General features: G+C 46.0%; 1 protein-coding gene across 2 annotated transcripts in view; it reads left to right on the plus strand.

Annotated features, from left to right (window-relative positions):
- The window catches only part of SRPX (sushi repeat containing protein X-linked), a 141,587-nt gene that overhangs the window by 63,584 nt on the left and 50,284 nt on the right, over positions 1–27,719 (plus strand). For both annotated transcript variants that reach the window (NM_001040489.1, XM_005228282.2), the window contains 6 exon segments: positions 1,540–1,731; positions 5,021–5,197; positions 19,037–19,163; positions 22,584–22,705; positions 23,450–23,629; positions 26,177–26,310. In NM_001040489.1, coding sequence (NP_001035579.1) covers positions 1,540–1,731; positions 5,021–5,197; positions 19,037–19,163; positions 22,584–22,705; positions 23,450–23,629; positions 26,177–26,310 — 932 coding nt within the window.

Raw genomic sequence — 27,719 nt, forward strand, 5'->3', positions numbered from 1 at the left:
AAATCTCTTAATTTCGTGGCTTACCGGGACCATCACCAAAGAAAGAACTGAAACATTTAAAATCAGTTCAAAAATTATTTTATACTTAGAAGAAAATACTGGAGATAGTCTGTTGTTTTGTACTTCAGGGTCAGATTTTTCTCATTTTAAAATGTTAGCACATACAGACTGGATGTGTAAACCCCAGAGGAAGGAAACTTCATTCCAGAAAGGGCTGGAGGCCTGGTGTAAGCTCCTGCAAGTCTGTATCCACGTGGTCAAACTTAATCAACTCTAGACTGAGCCTGGGACAACACTTCTCCCAAGGAAGTCCAGGAAATACTGCTTGAGTCTCTACCTTAGCACCCATTTGAAGCTGCCTGCAAAGCATAATATGATGAAAATATTAGCCAAAGGCGATGTCAAAGCACATAAGTTTAAAAAAAAGGAAAACAGTCTATGCACGAGACCTGGACAGGAAGGACTGTTGATTTTCATGGTTGAGCAGCAGCCAGAAATACAAGTCAAATAGGGAGTTTCCTGCGTGGCCACATGATGGCGCACGAACCTCACTCACTGACAGCTCAGGTGCTAGGGGGAAAGTGAGGAGCATGGCGGCAGCGGGGAGGGGATACCTGTTCAGGGTATGGAGAACCCGACAGACTTGAGGGAGCTCGTCTCTGGTCCCCACTGATGTGTAGTGGGCACTGTAGGAACTTTCCAGGAGCTAGTCTTGTCCTGCTAATTTTATGGCTTTCAGCGAGCACCTACTAAAGGCCCAGGGAGAAGTTCTAAAGTATGTGTCGCCCTAAGCTGTACTCTGGTCAACTACAAGACTGAAATCAAAACACCCTGGAGCTTTGCCGTTGGAGAAGGGTGTCATCTCTTACCTGAAGGGGGCTTAACTGCAGACATCTGAAAAGGGAGGTTGCTTCCCAATGGGGAGTCCCTGTTCTGTGACTTTAAGCCCAAATTATATCCTGTGGCAAAACCCTGGAAATTGTTGCTGTAGCCACACTCATTAAGATGGGATTATGTGTTTTTACAGCAACTATGATACAAACTTGGAAAAAAAATCTAAATTGACCAATTATTAACTCCCTGCCGTCATATATGGATGGTTGGGGTTAGAGTTCATAATGGTAACAGTTGCTCTCAAGAGAATTCTGTCTCTAGTCAAGGGAAATATTCAAAAGAACAAGCATTCATTGAGCATTTACTATGTGCTAGACACTGTGCTAGTTGCTTACTATGCATTTTTTTCAGTCCTTATAAGAGTCCTATGACATAGTTAGGAGTATCCACTCAGAGAGGTTAAGTAATTTGTCCAATATCACACAGCCACCAATGGAGGAACCTAGACCCATACTTAGATATATCTGACACCTAGTCCCGTGATCATAACCTCCCCACCCAGAGATACCTTATAAGACATGGGGCACTATTTGGAGGTCCAACATCTGGAATGCAGCCAGTCAGGGACTTCGAGACTGAAAAAGACACATTTTCTGAAGATGTCATTTTCTGTTTCTCCTTTTCCTTTGTTTCTGCTCCCTGTAGACATCCCGTGGTGCTCCCCCATCAAGGTGAAGTACGGGGATGTGTACTGCAGGGCCCCTCAAGGAGGATACTACAAAACAACCCTGGGAACCAGGTGTGACATCCGCTGCCAGAAGGGCTATGAGCTGCAGGGTTCTCCCCAGGTGATCTGCCAGTCAAACAAACGGTGGTCGGACAAGGTCATCTGCAAGCGTGAGTAGCCTGGCCCCGTGTGGGAGACCTCAGGGCCAATCAGGGCCAAAGTTCTTCTTTTGTTTATTTGTTTTAAAGATTTTTTTTAACGTGGACCATTTTTGTTGTTATTTGGCTTTTTCGTTATTTGGTTTTGTTTATTTGGCTGTGTTGCAGTATGTGAGATCTAGTTCCCTGACTAGACCTGCTTCCCAGGGATTGAACCTGGGCCTCCTGCATTGGAAGCATGGAGTCTTAGCCTCTGGACCTGATGGTGGACCATTTTTAACATCTTTACTGAATTTGCTACAGTATTGCTTCTGTTTTCTGTTTTGGTTTTTTTGCCCCAAGACGTGGGATCTTGGCTCCCCACCCAGGGGCTGAACCTGCACCCCCTGCATTGGAAGGTGAAGTCTTAACCCCTGGACTGCCAGGGAAGTCCTGGGGCCTAAGTTCTTTTGCTCTGAGATCAAGGATTTTTACTGAATGTTTTGTGGGCTGTGATGAGAAAAACTCCTTTGTGAGCAGAAGCCAATGTGTTCCTAAAATGTGGCAGAAGATGACACATTTCAGACAGAGGAGTGTGATTGTCTGTTTGGAAAGGGGGTGAGAACAGAGGTTTGTTTTGCACTATATTATGTCTGTTTAATGAGTGCTGGACCCTGGAAAGGTGTTGGGGATTGAGAAACAAGACACATTCTACCATCAAGGGCCATCTGCCATCAGGGGTCTCACGGAACAGCATCAGAGACAGCAGGCAGAGGAGTAAACCACAGCATAAGTGCAAGAATGGTGCTCTGGCCCACTTCCAAGCTCCTGCTTTATGGGAGGCAAATGGTGATTGCAGCCATGAAATTAAAAGACTCTTGCTCCTTGAAGGAAAAGCTATGACCAACCTAGACAGCATATTAAAAAGCAGAGACATTACTTCACTGACAAAGGTCTGTCTAGTCAAGGCTATGGTTTTTCCAGTAGTCATGCATGGATGTGAGACTTGGACTATAAAGAAAGCTGAGCACCAAAGAATTGATGCTTTTGAACCGTGGTGTTGGAGAAGACTCTTGAGAGTCCCTTGGACTTCAAGGAGATCAAACCAGTCAATCCTAAAGAAAATCACTTGTGAATATTGAAGGACTGATGCTGAAGCTCCAATACTTTGGCCACCTGATGCTAAAAGCCAACTCATTAGAAACGACTCTGATGCTGGGAAACATTGAAGGCAGGAGGAGAAGGGGAGGACAGAGGATGAGATAGCTGGATGGCATCACCGACTCGATGGACATGAGTTTGAACAAGCTCTGGGAGTTGGTGATGGACAGGAAAGCCTGGCATGCTGCAGTCCATGGGGTCACAAAGAGTTGGACACAACTGAGTGACTGAACAACAACAAATCAGTAAGCAAATGGAAAAAGAAAACACTACCAAAAAGGGGCAAAAATCAAAACCAGGTGCAACATAAAAGAGAAAATGCAAATGGCCAAGAAACCAGGGAAGAAAAGATTTGCCTCACTAGTGTCAATGAAAATAATCAATAAACAATCTATAATAGAATAGAAGAGAGTTTTATCTGAGCCAAAGTGAGGACTCTGTGGTGACCCAAGGATAAAAGAGCAGATAAAACCAAGGAGGGCCTTGGAAGGCAGGAACGGAAAATCCAGACCCTTAGAGTCCTTCTCTCCCCCATGTTGTAATTATTAACAGATTTCAGGTCCTCCTGAGCAGTGTAACCTGTCTTCCCTCTTGCCCCATAGGGAGAAGGTATTTGCCTTACTCTTCCCCCCACCCAGTATACATGCCTCATCCAATCAGCAAATGACCCACAAGACCCCTATCGCACTCCTTGTACCCTGGGTATAAAAGTGGACTAAGTTCCTCTGTTCAACGTCGGTTCTCCCTTGAGTTGGCCCACTGTTCTGTCAGCATCTCCCACTCTAATAAACTTTATTTCCCTCTCAAAAAAAAAAAAAAAAGTGGTGCTCTGCCCTCGACTACTGGTAGTAGAGAAAAGTGCTCCTCCAAGAGGTAGAACTTAGGGAGGCAGGGAAGAATTACCCACTGAATGATGCTCATTCCCTGAAAGGCACCAGGCCTCCGGGGAGAAGACTGTAAGTGCATTTCAGGGGCTGACTTTGAGCTTCCTGAGAAGTTCTATCTCACTTGGGAAACTGCACATTGCACAGCATGGTTGAAGCACATTTGAGGTGCCGTTGCTTTTCCAGACCGCTGTCATGAATGGAGCACTTGGGTACCAATCGTTTCACATACATGCTGCTTTTGCAACAACACTGTTGATATGGGTGCCTTTAACTATTGGGGAAACTGGGGTTGGGGGCTGCAGCCGTGTGACCCAGTCTATGTAGGCAACTATGCCGTTTGGGTGACTATCCTGGACAGTGTGTGCTTCTCCCAGGTGTCCTGGATGCCCTGCTGCCAGTTGCTCTTCATGACTTGTACCGTCGATTGACCTTCCTCCAAGGAAGAAGAGGCTGTGCTCCATCAGAGCACTGTTTTCTCCATCCTAAAAGGGAGAGCATCCCCCATGGGCAGCCTCTAGCTGCCCAGTACTACTGACGGGTAAAGGATTCTGAAAGCCCAGCTACCATGCCTGGAGGCAGGGCAGACTCAGGTGTCAATCATGCTCCAGGGCTCCCCTGCGAGATCAGGCTGAGGCTCACCTGGCCTGAGATACCAGCTTGCCCCCCTTCCTCCTCTCCCCGTCCTGCCTCCCCCACCCTTCACTGGTCTTCCCTGGAAGCACAATCTTACTCCAAATCGGAGTTTGGAGCAGAGAAAGGTTTATTGCAGGACAAAGCAAGGAGAATCAGTGGCTCGAGCCCAAACTCACCCCGCCTCCCAACTGCCCGAAGGGTTTTAGCACAGCCTGTTTAAAGGCCAGGTGTGTGTGTGGAGGGGGAGTGGGTCTCAGGGTACATGAAAAGTTCATGCACAGTTCTTGGATTGGTTGATGGTGAGGTAACAGGGCGGTTAACATTATAGGCGCCAGGGGTCTCGGGCCATCAAGTAGTTCATTGCGCCCACTTGGTGGTGGTTTTAGCATTTGAAAAACTCAGGGAGTGTGCGTCAGATACTATTATCTGGGTCTTCAGAGAGGAGTTAGCGTGGAGGATATGGGAAGAAGTCTGCCTCCCCAAAGGCCCCATGGTGTCCTGCTTGGTGACACCATCCATCTTTTCTCAGACTTCTGTCTGCTTTATTTCAGTTAACTTCCGCCTATGCTTTCAGTTTCTGGACTCTGAAACTCTGTGACAAAAACTAAGACATGCTGAATCTCTGGTTTTCTCTTTTTCAGAAAAGCGATGTCCTACCCTTGCCATGCCAGTGAATGGAGGGTTTAAGTGCATCGACGGTGCCTACTTTAACTCCCAGTGTGAGTACTATTGCTCGCCAGGATACACGCTGAAAGGGGAGCAGACAGTCAGGTGTATGGACAACAAGGCCTGGAGCGGCCAACCAGCCACCTGTGTTGGTAAGAAAATATCACCAGTCCTCAGGAGGCACCTACTTTGGGAGGAGCAGGGGATGTCCATACAGTGGATTTAAAATTTTTATGTATCTATCTCCACCCAGTCTTAGTTGCAGTATGCAGGATCCCTAAATTGCTGCATGCAAACTCTTGGTTGAAGCACGTGGGATCTAGTTCCCCGATCACAGATGGAACCTGGGCCCCCTGTATTGGGAGCACAGAGACTTAGCCCCTGGACCACTAGAGAAGTCCCCATAAAGTGGATTTTAAAGGAAACACCTGTGTTCCATGTGTGACGCCTAAGGGCCCAGTTTTGCTTTTCGTGATTTTCTTCATCCCTATTTCTCTGGTTCAGCACAGATCTAGCCTCAGTCTCTCTGCTTGAGTTGACTTCACAGCTCATGGCTTTCCCGTGACTTGTGTCTCTCTCGGATTGTGATCAAGGCAGCTGGAGGCTAGCAGAGAGAGGTGCGGGGCAATCCTGCTATTTCAGTGCCGGGGTGTGCCCTGTAGCATCGAGCAGAGTTGTTGACATTTGGCTGGATGGTCCTGCGGAGAGCAGCTCTGTGTCTTTCAGCCCACAGACATAGTTCCTTTGTTAGCAACTCTGGGAATCAGCAAATGCTCAGTGTGCTAAACTGGCAGGGATTTGGCTGTCTTCCCTGACTCTGGATTTGTTGGCAGTAGTTCTTAGTTGTGGTTCTGGGGAGCCTTGGCCGCAGCCTCGCTGGAAATCTTTTTTTTTTTTTCTTTTTAATTAATTATTTTTGGCTGCACTGGGTCTTCGTTGCCTCTCTCGGGTTTTGCTCTAGTTGCAGTGAGCAGGGGCTACTCTTGGTTGACAGTGTGCAGGCTTCTCTTGTTGCAGAGCACAGGCTCTAGGGCACACATACTTTGGTAGTTGCAGTGTGTGGGCTCAGTTGTGGCATACAGGCTTAGTTACTCTGTGGCATGTGGAATCTTCCTGGATCAGGGCTCGAACCTGTGTCCCCTGCATTGGCAGGCGGATTCCTATCCACTGTGCCACCAGGGAAGTCCTCGTTGTAACTCTTTACACATGCAAATTCAGGGCCCCACCCCAGACATGCTGAATCACAAACTCTGGGCATGGGCCCAGCACTTGGCACTTTAAGGAGCCTTCTAGGGCATTCAGAAGAGCTTAAAGGGAGCCACTGATCTAAGACAGTGCTTCTCCAGCTTGGGGATCACCTGGGAACCTTGGTAAAAATGTAGCTTCTGCTTCAGGAGATCTGGGGCAGATTCTGGGGTTCTGCTGGACCCCGCTCTAGACAAGGTTTCTGAATCTTGGAACAATGGATATCTGGTGTCCGATAATTATTTGTCATGGGGTCCTGTCCTTTGCACTCTAGAATGCTTAGAGCCTTGGCTTTTACCCACTAAATGCCAATGACATCTTTCCCCAGCTCCCACGTGTGACAACCAAAAATGTCTTCAGACATTGTCCAATGTCCTTTGGAGGGAGGAGGAGATGGAGGAGAAAAATCACCCCTTCTTTGAGAATCACCCATCTCTGAGCAGTGGATACCCACCCTGGCTACTTACTAGAATCACCTGAGTATCTTTTAGAACCTAGCCATGCCTTGATCCCGGGGCTTCCGGGATCTGTGGTAAAGAATCCACCTGCAATGAAGGAGACCTGGGTTCAGTTTCTGGGTTGGGAAGATCCCCTGGAGAAGGAAATGGCAACCCACTCCAGTATTCTTGCCTGGGAAATCCCATGGACAGAGGAGCCTGGTGGGTTGCAGTCCATGGGGTTGCAAAAGTGTCGGACATGACTTAGTGACTGAACAACAATGCACCTTGGTTTTACCCTAGAGATTCTGATTCAGTTAGCCTGATATGGGATAGCTGGAGGAGGCAAGTGGCATTTATAAAAGCTTCCCAGGTGATTTTCATGCATAACCAGACTCAGGACCATCGTCTGAGAGCAGTGGATCTCAGAGAGTGTGGGCTCCTGACCAGAAGCTTTAGAAATGCACATTTCCAGGCCTGCAGGATTGTCGATGCTGGGGTGGGGCTTAGCAATCTGCATTTTCACAGGCCCTCCAGGACATTCTGATGCTCTAAAGGTTGAGAACCTGCCTTGGAACATCAAATTTGGGAAGAACTTTCGTACCTTTTGGAGAAGGAAATTGCAACCCACTCCAGTATTCTTGCCTGGAGAATCCCATGGACAGAGAAGTCTGATGGGCTACAGTCTATAAGGTCGCAAAGAGTCAGACACAACTGAGCAACTAACGCAACACTTAGTACCTTTTAACACAAAATAGTGCCCAGCAGTTTGAGCATCAGCAGGAAGCCTGTTAGAAATACAGACTCTTGGGTCCTATCCCAGACCCAACAGATCGAAAGCCACATTGTAAGAAGATCCCTAAGGGATTCCTGTGTCCTTTTAAAGTTGAGGTAGACTGCCCTGGGACAGTGGTTTTTAACTCTAGCTGCAGTTTAAATCTGAGTATCTGGGGCCCTGGCATTTTTCCAAAACTAATCCAGGTAATTGAAAACTACTATCCCAGGAGACTGTTGACTCATAATGTGTTAGCGCTGCCAGGACCTAGCCTAACAGAACATTGTAGTCCAATCCCCCTTCTGCGGATAAGGCCTTGACTTTGTTGATGTTGCATAGAGCCAAGCCTATGTCTCCGGGCTTTTAGGCTCAAAGTCCCTGAATCCAGCTACAGCTCTGGCACAGAGATGGCAAGGCAGCTGACCGCAGGAGCCTGGCTCCTACCCTGCTTGGGTCTGCCCATCCTGCAGAGAACCATTCAGCTTGGTCTGCGCCTGCCCATTCCCCCAAGGACTCCTTCCTGACAGCTCAGCATCTGGGCAAACAATTCAGGGATGTGACTGAAACTGGATGCTGCCCTCTGGGGGCAGTTGTACAACAGCTTCTCTGGCCTTGGTCCTACGGTGTCTTCATGACGGTACCACTGTCCACTGTCTCCCTTGGCAGCATCGGTCATCCTTTTTCTTCAGTTATAGCCAGGGGACTGACCCGAGATGTGAGCCTTCTACATCTTCTATATCACAGCCCCGGAGCTTACCTTATATCCATCTTAACAAGAGCACCAGGTCCAAGTAATTTCTCAGATAACTGACTCGGATTTATTCCTGGCTTCTCTTTTTCTATGATTTAGGTGGGAGTTTGAACTGATCAGTGATTGGGAAGATAGAAACCATTATAGGTGTTTCCGACAGAGGAGACATTAATACAGGGCAGTGGTTACAAACATAGGAAGGGCTGGAGGAACAAAAGAGGAAAAAGACTGTTGCCAGACAATATGTGTGTGTGCACTCAGTCGTGTCCGACTCTTTGCGACTCCATGGACTACAGCCTGCCAGGCTCCTCTGTCCATGGGATTTCCCAGGTAAGAATACTGGAGTGGGTAGATTCTCCAGGCAACCTTCCTGACCCAGGGAAGCGTCTCCTGAATTGGCAGGCAGATTCTTTAGCACTGCGCCATCTAGAGATTAGTTAGAGCAGAAATCCATCCCAACCAAGGGCTGGGGGGAGCAAAAGTGGCCTCGTGGTGTTACCCAAAGTCCATAAACTCACCCTGAGGCTGACATGTCTGCAGCTCACACCATCATGGATGAGAATGAAGTCAGGAGCCCAGGAAACCTTCATGAAAGCCCCTACCAGAAGCCTAATGGCTTCCCTCTTCCTCCTGCCCTCTGTCCTCATGGGAGTGCCTCCCATTGGCAAAGCTAGCTGGCACCCAGCTGGCAGGAGGAGTCCAAGACATGTCAATTTGAGAATTTCAGTACAGGCAGTAAAGATTTCAGTGCAAGCGATGATTTTAAAAAAACTGAGTGCCAACAGAATCTGTGCCACAGAAGCCTTTTACTTCCTTTTATTTATTTATTCTTTTTTGGGCGGTGCTATGTCTTTGTTGCTGCACATGGACTTTCTCTAGTTGTGCTGAGTGGAGGGCTACTCTCTAGTTGTGTCACACAGGTTTGGTTGCCCCAAGGCATGTGGAATCTTCCGGGACCAGGGCTCGAACCCGTCTCCCCTGTACTGGCAGGTGGATTCCCAACTACTGGACCACCAGGGAAGTCCTTAGCAGCCTTGCTCTGAGGTTTTAGACATCTCCCTGTAAATCACTGTAGTTCTCAGTGAGGAGGAGCCTGCAAAGCGGGCCTGCTCAGCCATGCATGTAGGATAGTGCTCAGGCTGTGAGCTCCAGGCACTTTTCTAGAAGGATGTGACCTGAGGCCAGATGTTGAGGTCAGAAGAGCCCCTCCCAGATGTTGCTTTCACTCGCTGCCTGGTGCCTTGGAGTGTGCAAGCTAGCTCTTCAGAACACTCCTCTCCACTGCCACCGCCTCCCATCCCCTGCTTTGAATGTCTGTTCCCTCACATTGGAAGGGGTAGAGGTGATAAGAGGGGAGGAGATACTCGAAAATCTCCCTGCTGAGCAAACACTGGCAGAATCCTCCAGGGATCACAGTGTTCAGATGTCCAGATTGTGCGTAACAATGGAAAGAAATTGCTGATTGTTCTCAAAAAGCAACAAGCATGTCTTAAGCCGGACCAGATGGGCCTGGAACCTTCCCAGAGGGAGAGAGAAAAAACTAAGAAATGAACCCCAATTCCAAGGGACTGATCTTAGAGTGGAACAGGGCAAGATTCAGGCATCTTTGGGGGTAGGGGAATTTGTGCATGCAATGTAGGGGGTAAAAAGGAGATCAGTGATCAGTGAGCTCCCAGGAAAAACAAGAGAAATAAGACACAGCAAGCAGGCAAATCTTTCTTTGATTCTGTGACAGAGAAGCTGGAGTTTGTCCCCTGTGAATTTTACTCCAGGGATGTCATGAACTCTTTGGCTTTCAATGTATTACTAAATGAGTTTATTGACTTGGTGTGTTGGCAGGGCTCGGGGGTCTGTGAGCACAGCTCGGCGCCTCAGCCTAGTTTTGGAGCTGACACATGGTGGCCAAGGAATTCTCAGATTTCTACACCGCCTTGAGCAATGCCTCTAGGCCCAGCTGTGCTGAGTGCTAAGAAAGTCCGTCCAGTTCTCTTTCAGATCTGGAGGGAAGAGAGAACCCTGGGCTGGCTTTTGATGCTGAGGTGGTCAGTTCTGTGGTCTGGCTAATTTGAAAGGACCACAAGTCAAAATTCATTCTCTTAGGCAGCCTACACTCTGGCAGTAGACTCAATGTCCATGGTTATTTTAAAAACAGATATAGATAGAAATAAGTCAATGTAGTAGACAAAGAAAAACATACTGCAAATTGCAGGAGGGTAAAATATTTAGAGAGCCACAACTTCCATGATATATATATATATATATATATATATATATATATATATATAAAAGAACCAAACCCATAGACTGTAACAACTATTGTTTTGGGGTATATTTTTTTTCTTTCTTTCTATTTTTAGTCCTTTCCAGTTACATTGGCATGTAGATATAACAATGGACAGTTACAATTACAGGTCTTCTCCTTTGGACCAACACTTTTCCCTAGGCCAACAGGAAGAGAAAAAAAATTCAAGTAAATTTAAAACCCATGGACAATGAAAACCGAGCAAGTATCTTCAGATACACAGGGAGCCCTATTGAGATGTTTTAACAAAAGACCATGTACAAACCAACTTGCTTCCTGAAATTACTCTCTGCTTATTTTATATTTCCTGTGGAATAGAATAGTTGGAGAGTTAACACAAACGGAAGTCTGGAATTAAAAAAAAAAAATCTCAATTTGCAGTTTTAGATACGCAAATTGATGGACTACTTTTCCAGCTTCCCAATTATCTGACCGCTCAGTTGACCCAGTGACCCACAAGAAGTTTGCTAGGCAGAATGGTATTATTTCTAGAGATTCAGTTGAGGATACAAACGTCGTGGGGCTGAGAATAAATGTATCAGGGCATTGCTGTAAATGCTCTGAAATCATACAAAATTTTTCCCAGGTGGACAAATACACATTGATTTATAAACTTTTAGGAAGCTAGTTTCAGCTTTGCAACAAGTTGCTTGATTGAGATACTACTCCACTTTTTTTTTTTTTGGCCGCACTGCATGGTATGTAGAACTTGCCCAACCAGGGCATGCAGAATCTAGCTCTGTGATCAGGGATCGAACCCGTGTCCCCTGCATTGGAAACATGAAGTCTCCAGTGGTTACACTACCACCTTGGAAGTCCAAGATACTGCTCCACTTTTTAACCTGGCATGATTTTTAGCACAAATTAAACAGGTAAACTGTTATTGCACCACTGTAGTATATCTCCAATGAATTTTTAGTTTGGCATCTTTCTGATGAAGATAGTGACTTCCAGTTGTGGAGTTCTTTGCTTCTCAACTCTTTGGTCCATTGGGAAAGTTTCCTAATATCTCATATGGTGCCAAAGAAGTGGAAACCCTGTTCAGGGACATGTACACGGATTACAATCTAGCTGGGGGAAGCAAGCAATGAGGGAAGTTTTCAGTGGCCAGATTTGTTCTGCCTTGGTTAGTCACTCTCTCCCTGTGCCAGGAAATGACCACTTCTTCCCTCCATCAACAACCTCCAACTATTTTATGTTTGTGTCAGTAATCTATTGCTGCACAACCAACCACCCAGAACTTAGTGGCTTCAATCAACCATGTTATGGCTCATAGCTGTTTGGGTTGGTGATTTGGGCAGGGCTTGGTGGAGACAGCTCACCGTTGTTGCACATAGTAATGGCCAAGGCGCATGTCTGGGACTGGAGGAGCCAAGATGGCTTCACTCCCATGTGCAGCATCTCACTCAGAGGTCACCGTGCTGGCTGACATTTGAGTCCCTTTTTTCTCTCTCCCTTCATTTCTCACCTTCTCCACTTGGCCTCTCAAGTCAGATAACTGGGCTTCCTTAGATGGCAGCTGGCTTCTGAGATGGTAAACACAGAAGGTGCCAGACTCTTTAAGGGCCTACGCCTGGGACTGGCATAGAATCACTTCCCTTGCATTCTGTCAGTCAAAGTAAGTTACAAGCCAGGCACAGATTCAAATGGAGGGGAGGCAGACTCTACTTCTTGGTAGAAGGTTACTGTTGTTCAGTTGCTCAGTTGTGTCCAGCTCTTTGCAACCCCATGGACTGCAGCATGCCAGGCCTCCTTGTCCCCCACCATCTCCTGGAGTTTGCCCAAGTTCATGTCTATTGCATCAGTGATGCCATCCAGCCATCGCATCCTCTGTTGCCCTTTCTCCTCCTGCCTTCAATCTTTCCCAGCGTCAGGATCTTTTCCAATGAATCAGCTGTTTGCATCAAGTAGCCAAACTATTGGAGCTTCAGCATCAGTCCTTCCAATGGATATTCAGTATTGATTTCCTTTAGGATTGACTGGTTTGATCTCTTTGCAGTCCAAGGGACTCTCAAGAGTCTTCTCCAACACCACAGTTTGAAAGCATCAATTCTTCGGCGCTCAGCCTTCTTTATGATCCAGCTCTCACATCCGTACATGACTACTGAAAAAACCATAACTTTGACTAGATGAAACTTTGTTGGCAAAGTGATGTCTCTGCTTTTTAATATGCTGCCTAGGTTTGTCATAGCTTTTCTTCCAAGGAGCATGCATCTTTTAGTTTTGAGGCCACAGTGACCATCCGCAGTGATTTTGGAGCCCAACAAAATTAAGTCTGTTTCCATTTTTTCCCCCATCTATTTGCCATGAAGTGATGAGACCGGATGCTATGATCTTAGTTTTTTGAATGTTGAGTTTTAAGTCAGATATTTTACTCTCCTCTTTCACCTTCATCAAGAGGCTCTTTAGTTCCTCTTCACTTTCTGCCATAAGGGTGGTGTTATCTGCATATCTGAGGTTAGTGATATTTCTCCCGGCAATCTTGATGCCAGCTTGTGCTTCATCCAGCCCGGCTTTCACATGAAGTACTTTGCATGTCAGTTAAATAAGCAGCGTGACAATATACAGCCTTGATGTACCCCTTTCCCAATTTGGAATCAGTCCATTGTTCAATGTCCAGTTCTTCTACCTCTTGCTTCTAACTGTTGCTTCTTGACCTGCATACAGGTTTATCAGGAGGCAGTTAAGGTGGTCTGGTATTTCATCTCTTTAAGAATTTTCCCCTGTTTGTTGTGATCCACACAGTCAAAGGCTTTTCTGTAGTCAATGAAACATAAGTAGATGTTTTTATGGAATTCCCTTGCTTTTTCTATGATCCAACAGATGTTGGCAATTTGATCTCTGGTTCCTCTGCCTTTTCTAAATCCAGCTTACATCTGGAAGTTCTTGGTTCATGTACTTTTGAAGCCTAGCTTGAAGTATTTTGAGCATTACCTTGCCTAGCATGTGAAATGAGCATGATTGTGCAATATTTTGAATATTCTTTGGCATTGTTCATCTTTGGAATTGGAATGAAATCTGACAATTTTTAGTCCTGTGGCCACTGCTGAGTTTTCCAAATTTGCTGACAAATTGAGTTCAGCACTTTCATAGCATCATCTTTTAGGATTTTAAATAGCTCAGCTGGAATTCTGTCACCTCCAGTAACTTTGTTTCTAGTAATGCTTCCGAAGCCCACTTGACTTCACACTCCAGGATGTCTGGCTCTAGGTGAGTGATCACATCATCATGGATATCCGGGTCAGTAAGATCTTTTTTGTATAGTTCTTCTGTGTATTCTTACTACCTCTTCTTAATCTCTTCTGCTTCTGTTAGGTCTTTGCCGTTTCTGTCCTTTATTGTGCCCATCTCTGCATGAAATGTTCCCTTGATATTTCTTATTTTCTTGAAGAGACTCTAGTCTTTCCCATTCTTTTGTTGGTAGGAGGAACTGCATGTATATAAGGGGATTGTGGGTAGCCACCTTCCCAGGAAATTCACCAGAGTATTCTTTGTTAGAAATCAGAGCTTAGAAATCATTAGTGAAGTACATCTTGGAAGATGTCATACCAAATTTGAAAAAAACAGGTGTGGTTGCTTATATCCTATTTCCAGGTATATTAATAAGGCCAAAATCATAATACTTTAAGCAAGTTAGAACTTCCATTCTCTTATAAATATCCGGGCAGTGTCCTAGACCCAACCTCCTCCTCATTTGTTCTTCCACTCTCAACTTGCAGCTTTCATCTGCAATCGAAGATGGCTGTTCACAGCTCACCACTTCATACACATTCAAACCAGGGTGGAGGAAAAAGAAAGAGGAGAGTACCTCCTGCCACACACACACACATACCTTTTTAAAGCACAACCCAGAAGTTGCACATGTCGCTTTTTCTCACAGCTCACTGGTGGAACCCATCCCATGGCCATAGATAACTTGAAACAAGGCTTGGAATAGAATCTTTATTCTGAAGGGTCACAGGCCCAGGAAAACTTCTTTTCTTCTAAAGAAACGGACATATATGGGCTTTTCTCCAGTTTCAGAGAACGGGAGATACTCTTTACTTGTGGTGCGCGGGCTTCTCATCCTGGTGGCTTCTCTTGTTGCAGAGCATGGGCTCTAAGGTGAATGGGCTTCAGTAGTTGCGGCTCCTGGGCTCTGGAGCACAGGCTCAGTTGTGGCACATGGGTTTACTTGCTCCACGGCATGTGGAATCTTCCTGGACCAGTGATCAAATCTGTGTCTTCTGCATTGGCAGGCAAATTCTTAACCATTGGACCACCAGGGAAGCCCTCACCTTCTTTTTTATTTCCACCATCTATCTGGTAGACAGAGTAAATATTCCCAAGTATGTAGTATAGCTTTGCAGATAACAGTGGTTGATACAGTGCAACATGTTTGTTTCTGGTATTTTATACGCAGAGAAGAAACTAGACACAGAGGCAGGGGACAGTTTGTCAGATGTCTCCAGTGAGTGGGGCAGAGGCCGGGATGTTCATGAGAGTTGCCAGGTTGCCACACGGTAACTGGCCCTGCAGGCACTCTGACTCAACAAGGAATTGTGATCAGGTTTCTATAGTAACTTTGTTTATTTCATCCATGGAAATTTATAATAATGTAGAAATAGCAGTGATGGCCACAGCTGTGTAATAATAAGCTTCAGTTTCTGGAGCATCTGCTGAAGTGCAGGCCAGCTGAAAAAGGGGGCCTGATGCTTGAGAATGTGACAGGAGCCCGCTCTGCTGCTGCTTTTCCAGGGTTTATGGACAAGGTGGATGTGATGACCAGGAAAGAATGTGTATGCAGAGGATGGAGGAAAATAACTAGCTCAGCAGTAGGCAGACACACAGAAGTCTTCGACTGATTAAAATAATTTAAAAACATGTGATCATGTCTTAAAATCCCAGACTGCAAAGAAGTTCCCAAAGAGAGGAAAGGCTTCCCAGACTATAAATGGGGATGATAATAACAAGACTTAGTCTAGTGGGCGGTGGCAAGAATTCAGTGAAATAATGCAGGGAGGGTACCTCGCCTGGGCTGGGCAAGTAGGGGAGGGTCAGCAAATAAATATTAGCTATTATTGTTAGTGCTTTATTTCCTCTTGGTTCTTGTTTGGAAGAACACCGCTTCTGAAAAAGTAGGCCAAATTCGACTGATCATTGTCAGCTGTCAGAAGCTGGCTTTGGGAAGCTGAGACTCTTCACCCAGATAACCTAATTTGGAGCTGTGTTTGCTCAGTGTCAATATGTCTAGTTTATAGGGAAAACAACCCAGCCAGCATATCATCTAGATGTTTAGTTTACACGACACAAAGGGTAAGAATATCTTTTCACTCTGACAGTGTTGCTCCAAGAGAATATGGTAACACAAAGTGATCTTAGTAATATGGTAACACTAAGTAATCTTATATTGAAATCTATTTCCCTTCCTCCTCCCCTCCTTTATGGCTTTAATTTTTTTTCTAGATTCAGTATTGTTTTTCAGTCACTCTGTCATGCCTGACTCTTTTGCAACCCCATCGGCTGTAGCCCACCAGGCTCCACTGTCCATGGGATTTCCCAGGCAAGAATACTAGAGTGGGTTGCCATTTCCTTCTCCAGGAAATCTTCCCTATCCAGGGATCAAATCCGTGTCTCCTGCATTGGCAGGCAGGTTCTTTACCACTGGGCCAGAGTACAGCATTTTTAGTTGAGATATAATTCATTTTCACACCCGCCTCTTTTAAAAAATATTTTTGCCCATGCCATGCAGCATGTGGGATCCTAGTCCCCTGATCAGGGATTGAACCTGCACCCCCTTCAGTGGAAGCACAGAATCCCAACCATGGACCACCAGGGGAGTCCCTTGGCTTCAATTTTTTAAAAAATAAATATGCTTTCTATTATGAGCTTGCTGACTGCATTTGGCCAGCAGGGGGCAGGTATTATATACATATCTTTCTGATTCACCCAAAGCTGAAAAATGTTCATCTGAACTATAAAAATATGTCTTCTATCACCTATCATAGTAAAAACAAAAAAAGATTGTTTTTTAACATCTTAGCAACTGAAAATAGACACCTCTAACTCATTTAAAGCAGCTTTCATTTCACCATCACGTTGATAAACTATAAATTCTAAGAAGCATATTTTTTTTCAGTTACTAGCCCTGCAATTAGCATGCGTCTCACAATTGGTGACTTAGATTCAATAAAATATAGTTATTCACTTGAGGATTAGCATATTATGGCTGTAAATTCACACTCCACTGAAGCATGGCATTGAATGAAAATGAATTTGGATCGCTTAAGACACTACTTTTAACAAATTATTCATGATTTCTTACCCTAAATAAAGTGAGTTATTGGACAAGACACAAGAGAAAGTATATGAAGATTCGACTTGGTGCATTTAGTCTCTCAGAAATGTTTGTAATTCAGAATCAAATGACATTTCATTTTCATTCAGGTTATAGTAGTATTTAAACAATTAGCAGTTGACATGTAAGATAATGCAAATCGAAATGTTAATTTACTCTGACTTCTTAAAAATACATTCTCTGCCTGTTGAAAATCATCAAGTAGGACTTGTAAAAGTTTGAATTCCCCCTTCTTGTGATTTCACCTTGTGTGTGCGTGTGTTAGTCGCTCAGTCATGTCTGACTCTTTGGGACCCCTTGGACTGCAGCTCGCCAGGCTCCTCTATCCATGGAATTCTCCAGGCAAGAGTACTGGAGTAGGTTGCCATTCCCTTCTCCAGGGGATCTTCCCAACCCAGGGATTGAACCTGGGTCTGCAGCATTTCAGGAAGATTCTTTACCATCTGAGCCACCAGGGAAGTCTGTTTTAAGGACAAGTGCTCTAATTTGGGTTATAGTTCACATTCTCATTATTTTCATGCCTGGCCTTAAATAAATCACTTATGCTGTCTGATGCTCAGTTTCCTGATCTGTAAAATGAGAGCATTGGGTAATTCCTTTAAGCCTCCACAGCATTTACTTTTATGTAGCCTAGAGCAGTGTTAATTTTCTACCTTGTGTCATATTTCACATATGGTGACATAATCCTCTCAACAGACTGTCAACTCTGAGAATAACATGATTCTCTTGCCTTTGCATGCCCAAGCCCAGCAGCTGAAATGATGCCTTGGGGAAGGCTGGTACTCATTAAAGATTTGTTGCCTTGAATTGAATCAACTAGATGATACCTAGGAGAAGACAATGGCACCCCACTCCAGTACTCTTGCCTGGTGAATCCCATGGACAGAGGAGCCTGGGAGGCTGCAGTCCATGGGGTCGCTAGGAGTCCGACATGACTTCACTTTCACTTTTCACTTTCATGCATTGGAGAAGAAAATGGCAACCCACTCCAGTGTTCTTGCCTGGAGGATTCCAGGGACAGGGGAGCCTGGTGGGCTGCCATCTAGTCAGACACGACTAAAGCGACTTAGCAGCAGCAGATGATACCTAAGGCACTTTTCTCTAGTATCCGATGATACTATCTTTAAAGCAGGAAGGACTCACTATGGCTGAATGATTTCTAGTTGGGTAACTGCTATGTTGCCAAGTCAACAGGCAGAGTTTGGAAGCGTGGGGAAGAAGTTGCTGTAGCTGATAAATTACCCTACAAGACACTAGCAAGGCCAGCTGATTGCTGATTTAGCCATACACAGGTAAGTACTCACACAGTCTTTAAAACTCAGCAGGCATATCACTGGGAACTCTGCTCAGGGTGATGTGGCAACCTGGGTAGGAGGGGAGCTGGGGGAGAATGGGTACATATATATGTGTACACACACACAGACATATATAGCTGAGTCACTCTGCTGTGCATCTGTAACTATCACAATCATTGTTAATCAGCTATACCCCAATACTGGCTTCCCTGGTGGCTGAGTGGTAAAGAACCCACCTGCTATGCAGAAGATGCAGGAGGCACCAGGTTTGATCCCTGGGTTGGTAAGATCCCCTGGAGGAGGAGGGCATGGCAACCCACTCCAGTATTCTTGTCTGGAGAATCCCATGGACAAAGGAGCCTGATGAGCTACAGTCCATAGGGTTGCAAACAGTCAGACATGACTGAAGCGACTGAACACGCATGCATATCCCAGTACAAAATAAAAAGTTGAACTCGGCAGACAAGAAGGGGCAAGATGAAGGGAAAGAAGATAAATACAGAAGGGGTGAAGAAGCCCTTCAAAAACAGGGAGCACCTAGAGCTTTGGGCACTCGCAAAGATGGTGCAGTGGTAAACAACCTGCCTGCCAGTGCAGGAGATACAACAGACAAGGATCCAATCCCTGGGTCAGGAAGATCCCCTGGAGAAGGAAATGGCAACCCACTTTAGTATTCTTGCCTGGGAAATCTCATGGACAGAGGAGCCTGGTGAGCCACAGTCCATGGGGTCACAAAGAGTCCGACACAACTCAGCACAGAGCTTCGGGCATGTCTAATGGTGGGTTGGGTGTCGAACCCCAGGTTGATATTTCCTGATGATGGTGAGAATATTCTGGTTATATTTTCAGATCTCGAACCTCCTAGAATCAAGTGTCCAAGTGTGAAGGAACGCGTTGCAGAACCCAACAAGCTGACAGTCCGAGTGTCCTGGGAGACGCCCGAGGGAAGAGACACAGCAGATGGCATTCTCACTGAGTAAGTGCAGCTTGGCAGCTGGAATGAGGTTGCCCGTTTATGTGAGAAGTTCACTACCAAGAATAAGGAAGTGTGTATCTGCAGGTCAGTGTATGCTTTTGGACTAGGTACAGCACTCTTTCAGCCACACCTCATTCATTTCTTTATTTTTCTTCACTGTCTGGCATACTACATTCTTCACTTATGTATCTGTTTACTGCCTGTCTCAACTACAGTAGGTTTGAAGCCATATCCTTAATGCCCAGAACCATGCCTAGCACATAGTTGCTACTTGGTAACTGTTTGTTGAAGGAAAGAAAGGAAGTCAGAAGGAGTGGTGGGGAGAAGGGAGGAAAAGGGACAGGAGGAGGAAGAGGAAGTCAAGTGGTTAATTCACAGAAAGACTCACTGCCATTGTGTGCTAGGCCCCCTACCCAGGCCTTCCTAAGCCACCGCCTCCCTGGGAACCTATGTCTCCCAGGTGGAGCTCAGTGTCGCCCCCTTGTGCTCTGGGAGTATGTTTTAGGGCAGAACTCCAAAATCTCTTTTTTTTTGGCACCTGTTTCTTTCACAACTTTTGATTTTTAATTTTTTAATATATGACCATTAAACACTTAAACCACTTGTAAATAAAAAAGTCCTTCTTCCCCACCCCAACCCTCTTCTCTAGGACCAACTGCACAAATAGTTTGAAATACATCCCCAAAATCTTTAAAAATGGGTGGTTCCCTTCAGTGAAGTTCAGCCACATGTTGTTCTAATCTAGCAGCTGCGCCTGTGCCCCTGTGGCTATGGATGGGCCCTCATGTTCCCTGGGGGCCACTACTTTATGTCAGCATATTCACATCCATGCCTTAGAGTACATGGTCCTATTAGGCCTCCCCGCCGAGTTTCCGTCTGTGGACAAAGAACACCTCTGACTTACCCCTGGTGAGCCATACAGCAGGGCAAGGCTTTCTAGAATTCTGTCAACCCAGGCTGGGCAAGAGGAAATGTTTCTAAGCCAATATTAGCCATAACAGAACATTTTCTTCTAGGAAGAGGCTCAGTCTTTTACCCCTAGGACATTTTGTTCTGACAGCCTGATAATTTTTCCCACCATCTAGCTTAGATCATATTTGTTATGTTTCCGCTTGTAATTCCTCAAAGATAAAGTGTGAGTATTAAGAAATTATTTATTTTCTGTCGCATATATATGTCACCCCTTAAGGAGAAACTTTAGGCGATGAGGATTAAAAATATAAGTCACAGTTGCTATAACCATGTCATGCATCATGTGTGTGTGCTCAGTCATGTCCAACTCTTTGTGACCCCATGGACTGTAGCCTGCCAGGCTCTTCTGGCCATGAGATTCTCCAGGGAGAATATTGGAGTAGGTTGCCATTTCTTCCTCCAGGGGATCTTCCTGACCCAGGGATCAAACCCAGGTCTCCTACATTGGCAGGCAGGTGGGTTGTTTACCACTGAGCCACCTGGAAAGCCCTTGATATCGTCAGGGATTGGCTTTTAACAATTGTTGAATCTTTTGGAACCCAGCACAATGCCTGGCCCTTCTCCTAGCCCATAACAGATTCTTAGATTCTCACAACTGCGATTGCTATTGAAATCTGGTATAATATACACACAATATCAGGTCATCAGATGACTTTAGTTATCTAGCAAGGATATTCACCTTGGCATTTTTGTGGGTAATCTGTGTGTTACAGTTAGAAATGTGACATTTTGAAAGAGCATCTTAGTAACCCCAACCCTCTGTTCAGAGCAGCTATTGGCTTCCTAAATTCTACAGCCCAGGGCCATCAGAGCTGTGGAGCAGAATGAGTTCAGAGAAGGCTGTCTTTTCCCCTTTTGCAGCTCTTGCTTGGCCTCCTTGCTTCTCTGGCATTTCTCTTCTTTTCCTCATGTCTTTTGCAAGCTTCTGTTCTGTAGTCCCCTTCTGGGGTGGGGGGAAGGTTCTAGTGTCAGGTGCTGAGACAGGTGCTTCCTGTGAGCTCCATATTTATGCCCTATGACTGTTATTTGCATGTCACACATGAAAGAGAGTCTCCAAGAGGTGAGCGGCCACTCATGTTTGAAGTCTGATTCCTCTCAGGTTTATCTGCTTTTAAATTGTGCTTCCTGATGAGGACCTTAAAGCACCTAAGGCCCAAAGTGACATGTCTGTAATGCTGGGATGTCTGACACTCTTGTAACACCCCTCACTGCATACTTGTAAACAACTGCCTTGTCCACCTGTGTGGAAGGTTCTCTTCAATGGTGACAGTGAGAATTTCACATGCACATTGTCAGTCAATATTCTTTTCATTCCTCAGACGTGTAGAGAGAACGGAAATTATCTATTTAAAAACAATTGATCATATTGTACCTACTGATATTCTTATCAGACAACTGAGAAGAAAGATGTGGGAGTCATCCTTGCTCTGTGACCTTGGGTGGGTTCCTTGATCTTTTGGTGGCTCAGTTTCCTCATCTGTGAAATGGGTAAAATAATGCCTACATCATAGGGTTGTTGAGAGGATTAAATAAACTACTGTATATGTGTGTGTGTGTATACATATATATATACATATATATATATATATAATGTCTAGAATCACGCCAGACATGTATAAGGTTTATATACTGGGCTTCCCTGGTAGCTCAGAAGGTAAAGAATCTGCCTGCAATGAGGGAGACTTGGGTTCGATCCTGGGTTGGGAAGATCCCCTGGAGGAGGGAATGGCACCCCACTCCAGTATTCTTGCCTGGAGAATCCCCACAGAGAGAGGAGCCTGTAGGGCTACAGTCCATGGGGTCGCAAAGAGTCAGACACGACTGAGTGACTCAGCACACACAGCACAAAGAATAATAATGATAATAATAATAACTAATAATAAAGATAATAATAACTTGAGTTATTATTATGATTACCATGAAATCACAGTGAATTTGCCTTTTCCTCAGGAAAGGTCTCCACTGAGATAGAAAAAGCAAAGGAAGTTCTAGCGCCCCCTGCAGGCCCAAATTGCCAGTGACTGCTGGGACTAACCTCTCAAATGATTTCCCTCAAAGAAAATTCCCTCATCCTCCCAATCTGGCGGCAGTTTGGGTCTTCCTTAGACCAAAGGAAGGAAGACTTGAGCTTTGGGTTCTCAGCGTCTCCCATCCTCTGTTCTACATCCCCAAAAGAAAAACCAGTCTGATTTTCCCAGGAACTGGGGACTTCCATTTTCTGGTCTCAAACTGCACTTCCAAAACAAAGTAAAGCTCAGGAAATTCTCTTCTTTGAGAATTAAAAAACTGGCCTAATGGCAGTCCCTTGGAGTCTCTGTATCTTGAACAGAATGGGTGCTCAACAAACACCCATGATGGTCCTCTTTGATCCTTAGGCCATCACGGCCCGATTGTTGTTAGGGCCTACAGCGATCATCTTTGGTGTTTCTGATTTTTTCCCCCTTTAAGTGTTATTCTAAAAGGCCCACCCCCAGGCTCGCATTTTCCAGAAGGAGACCACAAGATCCAGTACACAGTCTATGACAGAGCCGAGAACAAGGGCACTTGCCAATTTCGAGTTAAAGTAAGAGGTAAGATGACTGCTTCTTGGCTTTTTTTTTTTTTTTGTCCTCTCTTTCTAAAAACAAAGGGAAGCAGAGACTCAAGCTAGAACCTTCTGTGAGTGCCCATTGTCAGAGGAAGACTTGCCAGCTCTGGATTTGCCTCTGATCATGAGGCTAGGGGAAGGGTGCCACCTCACTGCCTAAATTTTACAATTCAAATCCAGATGAGGTTGAGTGCAGGCAGATGATTGAAGGAGTCCAAGACAGCAGTAAGCTCATCTCACATGAGCCCATCGCTGGCTGTCCCAGAACAATAGTATTTAATAGCTTTTCCACTCCTGGGCTTCAGTGACCAGCCAAAGCCTATATAAGTCCTGCTATGAAGGAGGTTAGGAGCCCCTTAGGTAGCCCACCAGCCGACCGTGTTCTTGGTGTTCCAGAACCTTTAGGCAAAAAAGGTTTTTAAGGTTTACTTTGAGCTTCATGGTTTGGGTAGCTAATAGCTAGCCATCTTTACTCCTTCCTCTTCTGGGTTCAACCTCCTCATCTAGACCACAGGGAGCTGAATCAGTTTATCTCAGTGGTCTTGTTGGTTTGAAAAGTGACCCTCCCAAGGTCCACCCACTGGCAGATAGCCACACCTGCCCCTCCCTACACACCCGCCCAGTGTAGAAGCTGGTGTTTCTGACTCCTCCCCTTCCCTGCTTGCTTTGTGGTGGTGGAGTGGGGGCACTCAGCACTGAGCACCCTCTGGGCTTGTGTCCCACACAGTGAGACGCTGCGGCAAGCTCCATGCCCCAGAGAACGGCTACATGAAGTGCTCCAGTGACGGCGATAATTATGGGGCTGTGTGTGAATTCTCCTGCGTCGGAGGCTACGAGCTCCAGGGGAGCTCTGCCCGAGTATGTCAGTCCAACCTGGCTTGGTCTGGCACTGAGCCCACCTGCACAGGTACGAGGGCAGCTCTCTCTCCAGCCAGCAGCAGACCCTGAAGCCCCTTTGGTTCTGGTTTCCAGGACAGGGAGCCTTTTGTTCTATATACTTAGAAAGGTTCAGGGCCAGCCATATTCATCTGTTGGATGAAAACAGTCCTCCAGTAACTGGGCAGCCCATCTTGCCCACTCTCCTCCTTCACCTCTGCTCATCTGCTGATTTATCTCACATGTCCTCTAAGGAGCAAGCTGGAGGTAGGAGCCCAGGGTTCATTATAAATCAGCAGCATTATGAATTAGCAAAGTCTGCACCCTTGGGACCTCCCTGGCAGTCCAATGGCTAAGACTCTGCACTTCCAATACAGGGGGCCAAGGTTCTAGATCAGGGAACTAGATCCCACATGCCACAATGAGGAGTTGCTTGCCACCACTAAAACCTCATGCAACCCAAACAAAAAAGCATCTGTAGTTTCAGCCAGGAAATTAAAAGACGCTTACTCCTTGGAAGGAAAGTTATGACCAACCCAGATAGCATATTAAAAAGCAGAGACATTACTTTGCCAACAAAGGTCCGTCTAGTCAAGGCTATGGTTTTTCCAGTGGTCATGTATGGATGTGAGAGTTGGACTGTGAAGAAAGCTGAGCACGGAAGAATTGATGCTTTTGAACTGTGGTGCTGGAGAAGACTCTTGAGAGTCCCTTGGACTGCAAGGAGATCCAACCAGTCCATCATAAAGGAAATCAGTCCTGGGTGTTCATTGGAAGGACTGATGCTCAAGCTGAAACTCTAATACTTTGGCCACCTCATGCGAAGAGTTGACTCATTGGAAAAGACCCTGATGCCAGGAGGGATTGAGGGCAGGAGGAGAAGGGGATGACAGAGGATGAGATGGCTGGATGGCATCACTGGCTCGATGGACATGAGTTTGAGTGAACTCCGGGAGTTGGTGATGGACAGGGAGGCCTGGCATGCTGCAATTCATGGGGTCGCATAGAGTCGGACACGACTGAGCGACTGAACTGAACTGAACCCTTGTTCCTCTCTCCAAAGCCAGTGCGCTAATATGTACAGATGATAGAGCCCCTGCTTTGCAGCACTAGCTGGAAAGTCCCACAGATCTTGGGCCTTCGGGATCTTTGCTCCTAATGTCAAATGAGGAAGCAAATACTCTACCTTCTCCTGGAGCTGTTGAAAGGATGAAATGAGGTCATCTATTGAACAATGGAATTGAGCAAGGCTTGGCATATGGTCCCGGGGTTGGGAAGATCCCCTGGAGAAGGGAATAGCAACCCACTCCAATATTCTAGCCTGGATAACAGCAACAGTAATGAAACTAAACTTTCAATAACTGTCAGCTGTTATTACTGAGGAACAAAAATTGGGCTGGATAGTGATCATAGTGTGACATTTGGACTAGCCAGAAAATTCTGGACATGGCTTCTATTTCTGTACTCCACTTTTTCTCATTTCCTAGTACTTTCTCCGGAGAAGGCAATGGCACCCCACTCCAGTACTCTTGCCTGGAAAACCCCATGGACAGAGGAGCCTGGTAGGCTGCAGTCCATAGGGTCGCGAAGTCGGACATGACTGAGCAATTTCACTTTTCACTTCCATGCATTGGAGAAGGAAATGGCAACCCACTCCAGTGTTCTTGCCTGGAGAATCCCAGGGACAGGGGAGCCTGGTGGGCTGCAGTCCATGGGGTCGCATAGAGTCAGACATGACTGAAGCAACTTAGCAGCAGCAGTGGCAGTACTTTCTCATCTTCATGCTTTCCCTTTAATCTTAGAGAGATAGAGACACAGATACATGCATCAACAGCTAAGTGCCTGAGGCTCTTAGATTTTATTAAAATACAAAGAACATCCCTCTTTACTTCCCTGTCTCATTTCCTAGGGTAGGAGAGTAATGCTCCCCACCTCCAGTGCCCTGCAAACATATTCACTTCGTAATCCCCAGAACTTGTGAATGTATTACTTTACGTAGCCAAGGGGCCTTTGAAGTTGTAAATTAAGGATTTTGAGATGGGGGAAAAGCACGTGGATTACCCAGGTGGGCTCAATGGAATCCCAAGCATCCTTAATAAGCGGGAGGTGGGACTGCTCTGAGAGGAGTGAAGTTGGAAGCTGCTATGCTGCTGGCTTTGAAGGTGGAGGAAAAGCTAGGAGCCAAGATTCTGGAAAAAGGCAAGGAAACAGATGTTCCCCCAGGGCATGTGGGTTGAGGGCAGCGGGGGAGGGGGCACAGCCCTGCGAACAGCCCTGACTTGACCCCAGTGAAACCCGTCCCAAACTTCGCACTGCCAGAATTGTAAGAGAATGTGTGTTAAGCCGCTAGGTTTGTGGTGATGAGTTGACCACAAGCAGGAGGAAACTAACACGCATCCCCACTCCCCAACTGAGTGCTCTTTGGGACCACCTCCTGAATAAACTGAAGACTTCTAGTTGAGTCTTTACCTCGGGGTTTACTTCTTACACATATGTTTCTGTGTCTCATCACAGGCTGTATGTATTGAGCCGGAAGCAGTAGAGGGTTTCTGACCTACCTGACTGTTTCTGATTACAGCCATGAATGTCAATGTCGGCGTGAGAACAGCAGCTGCACTTTTGGATCAGTTTTATGAGAAAAGGAGACTGTTCATTGTGTCCACCCCCACAGCCCGAAACCTCCTCTACCGGCTGCAGCTGGGGATGCTCCAGGTGAGTCCTGGCAGCAGGGCCGAGGCAGAAGGGAGGCCTCTGAACAGGAAGGGCCTGGCCATTTCATTAAAAAGCAAAGGCTAGATTCAATTCTTAATCCATTTCCTGGGAACTTTAGGAACTTGCACTTCAGAACTCCCACCATTCATTTCTGGGTCTGGGCTATAACCTGATTAGCATTGACACCCCAGAGCTAACACAATCGTTTTCCAAATAATGAGGTTTGTTTGTCTTCACTAATAAGCCTAACTGACATGTCCAGGTTCAGCCAAAGAACAAATTGTCTTTGCTGAACCCGGCCAGGGTATGCCTGGGAGGGAGGCCATCTATCTGTAATTTACCCAGAAGGCTGACTCAAGAACTGAGAAGAGTCCAGGGGCCCTGAGGCTCCACATGCCACTGCAGGGAGCTTCCCCAGCTCCCACAGAGCTCCTCAGAGAGGGGTGAGCATCTTTCAGAAAAGCGGTTCTCTGAACCGTGGTCCATGGACTAGCTGTGTCAGCCTGGGAGCTTGTTAGGAATGCAAATTCTGAAGCCCCCACCCAAGACACACTGGATCAGAAACTACCTGTTAGCAAGACCTCCAGGTGACTCCTAAGAACTTCAGAGTTGGGGGGTGGCTTTTCTAGGAAATGTGCCCTTCTTAGCTGTGTAAGTTTTGTAGCTACAAAATGAGGCAACCAATGTTTTATGGGAGGGGAAAAAAAGCCAGAAACTGAAAGGATTGAATTAGAACTTGCTTGATTTTTGTCCTGAAGCATGTTGTCAATAAGAGTGGCCAATCTGATTGAAGAGGTGGGATGCTGAGTTGGGTCATAGATGTGGTGCTGCATATTTTGGGAGAAATGTTTCACCCAGGTGGTGCTAGTGGTAAAGAATCCGCCTGCCAATGCAGGAGACGCAAGAGATGCAGGTTCAATCCCTGGGTTGGGAAGATCTCCTGGGAAAGGAAATGGCAACCCACTCCAGCATCCTTGCCTGGAGAATCCCATGGACAGAAGAGTCTGGCGCACTGTAGTTCATGGGGTTGCAGAGTCAGACATGACTGAGTGCATGCTTGTGCACACACACACATACACACACACGACAGTAAACAGAACCAGATGTTCAGAACAATCTTGGTTTAATTGAAGGCTACAATTTAACTTTCAGCTTTAAGACATTGAATAATAAAACTTTGTTTATTCTCCACATGTACTTGGACTTCCCATGAACTCTGAAGAGCCATATAAAAAGTTTGGGGCTCCCTTGATAGGAACCTAATTTATCTCGTCTTTACCTCCAATCCCTGCCACCTGACCTCCACCTTATGTCCCCTTGTCCCAGGTAGGGGCTTGCTCTTGGGGTAGCACAAGGCCACAACACTCCATTGTGTGGGGAACTGGCCTTGGAGGCTGTATCCCATAACT

The sequence above is a fragment of the Bos taurus genome, chromosome X (genome assembly GCF_002263795.3).
Source record: "Bos taurus isolate L1 Dominette 01449 registration number 42190680 breed Hereford chromosome X, ARS-UCD2.0, whole genome shotgun sequence".
NCBI lineage: Eukaryota > Metazoa > Chordata > Mammalia > Artiodactyla > Bovidae > Bos > Bos taurus.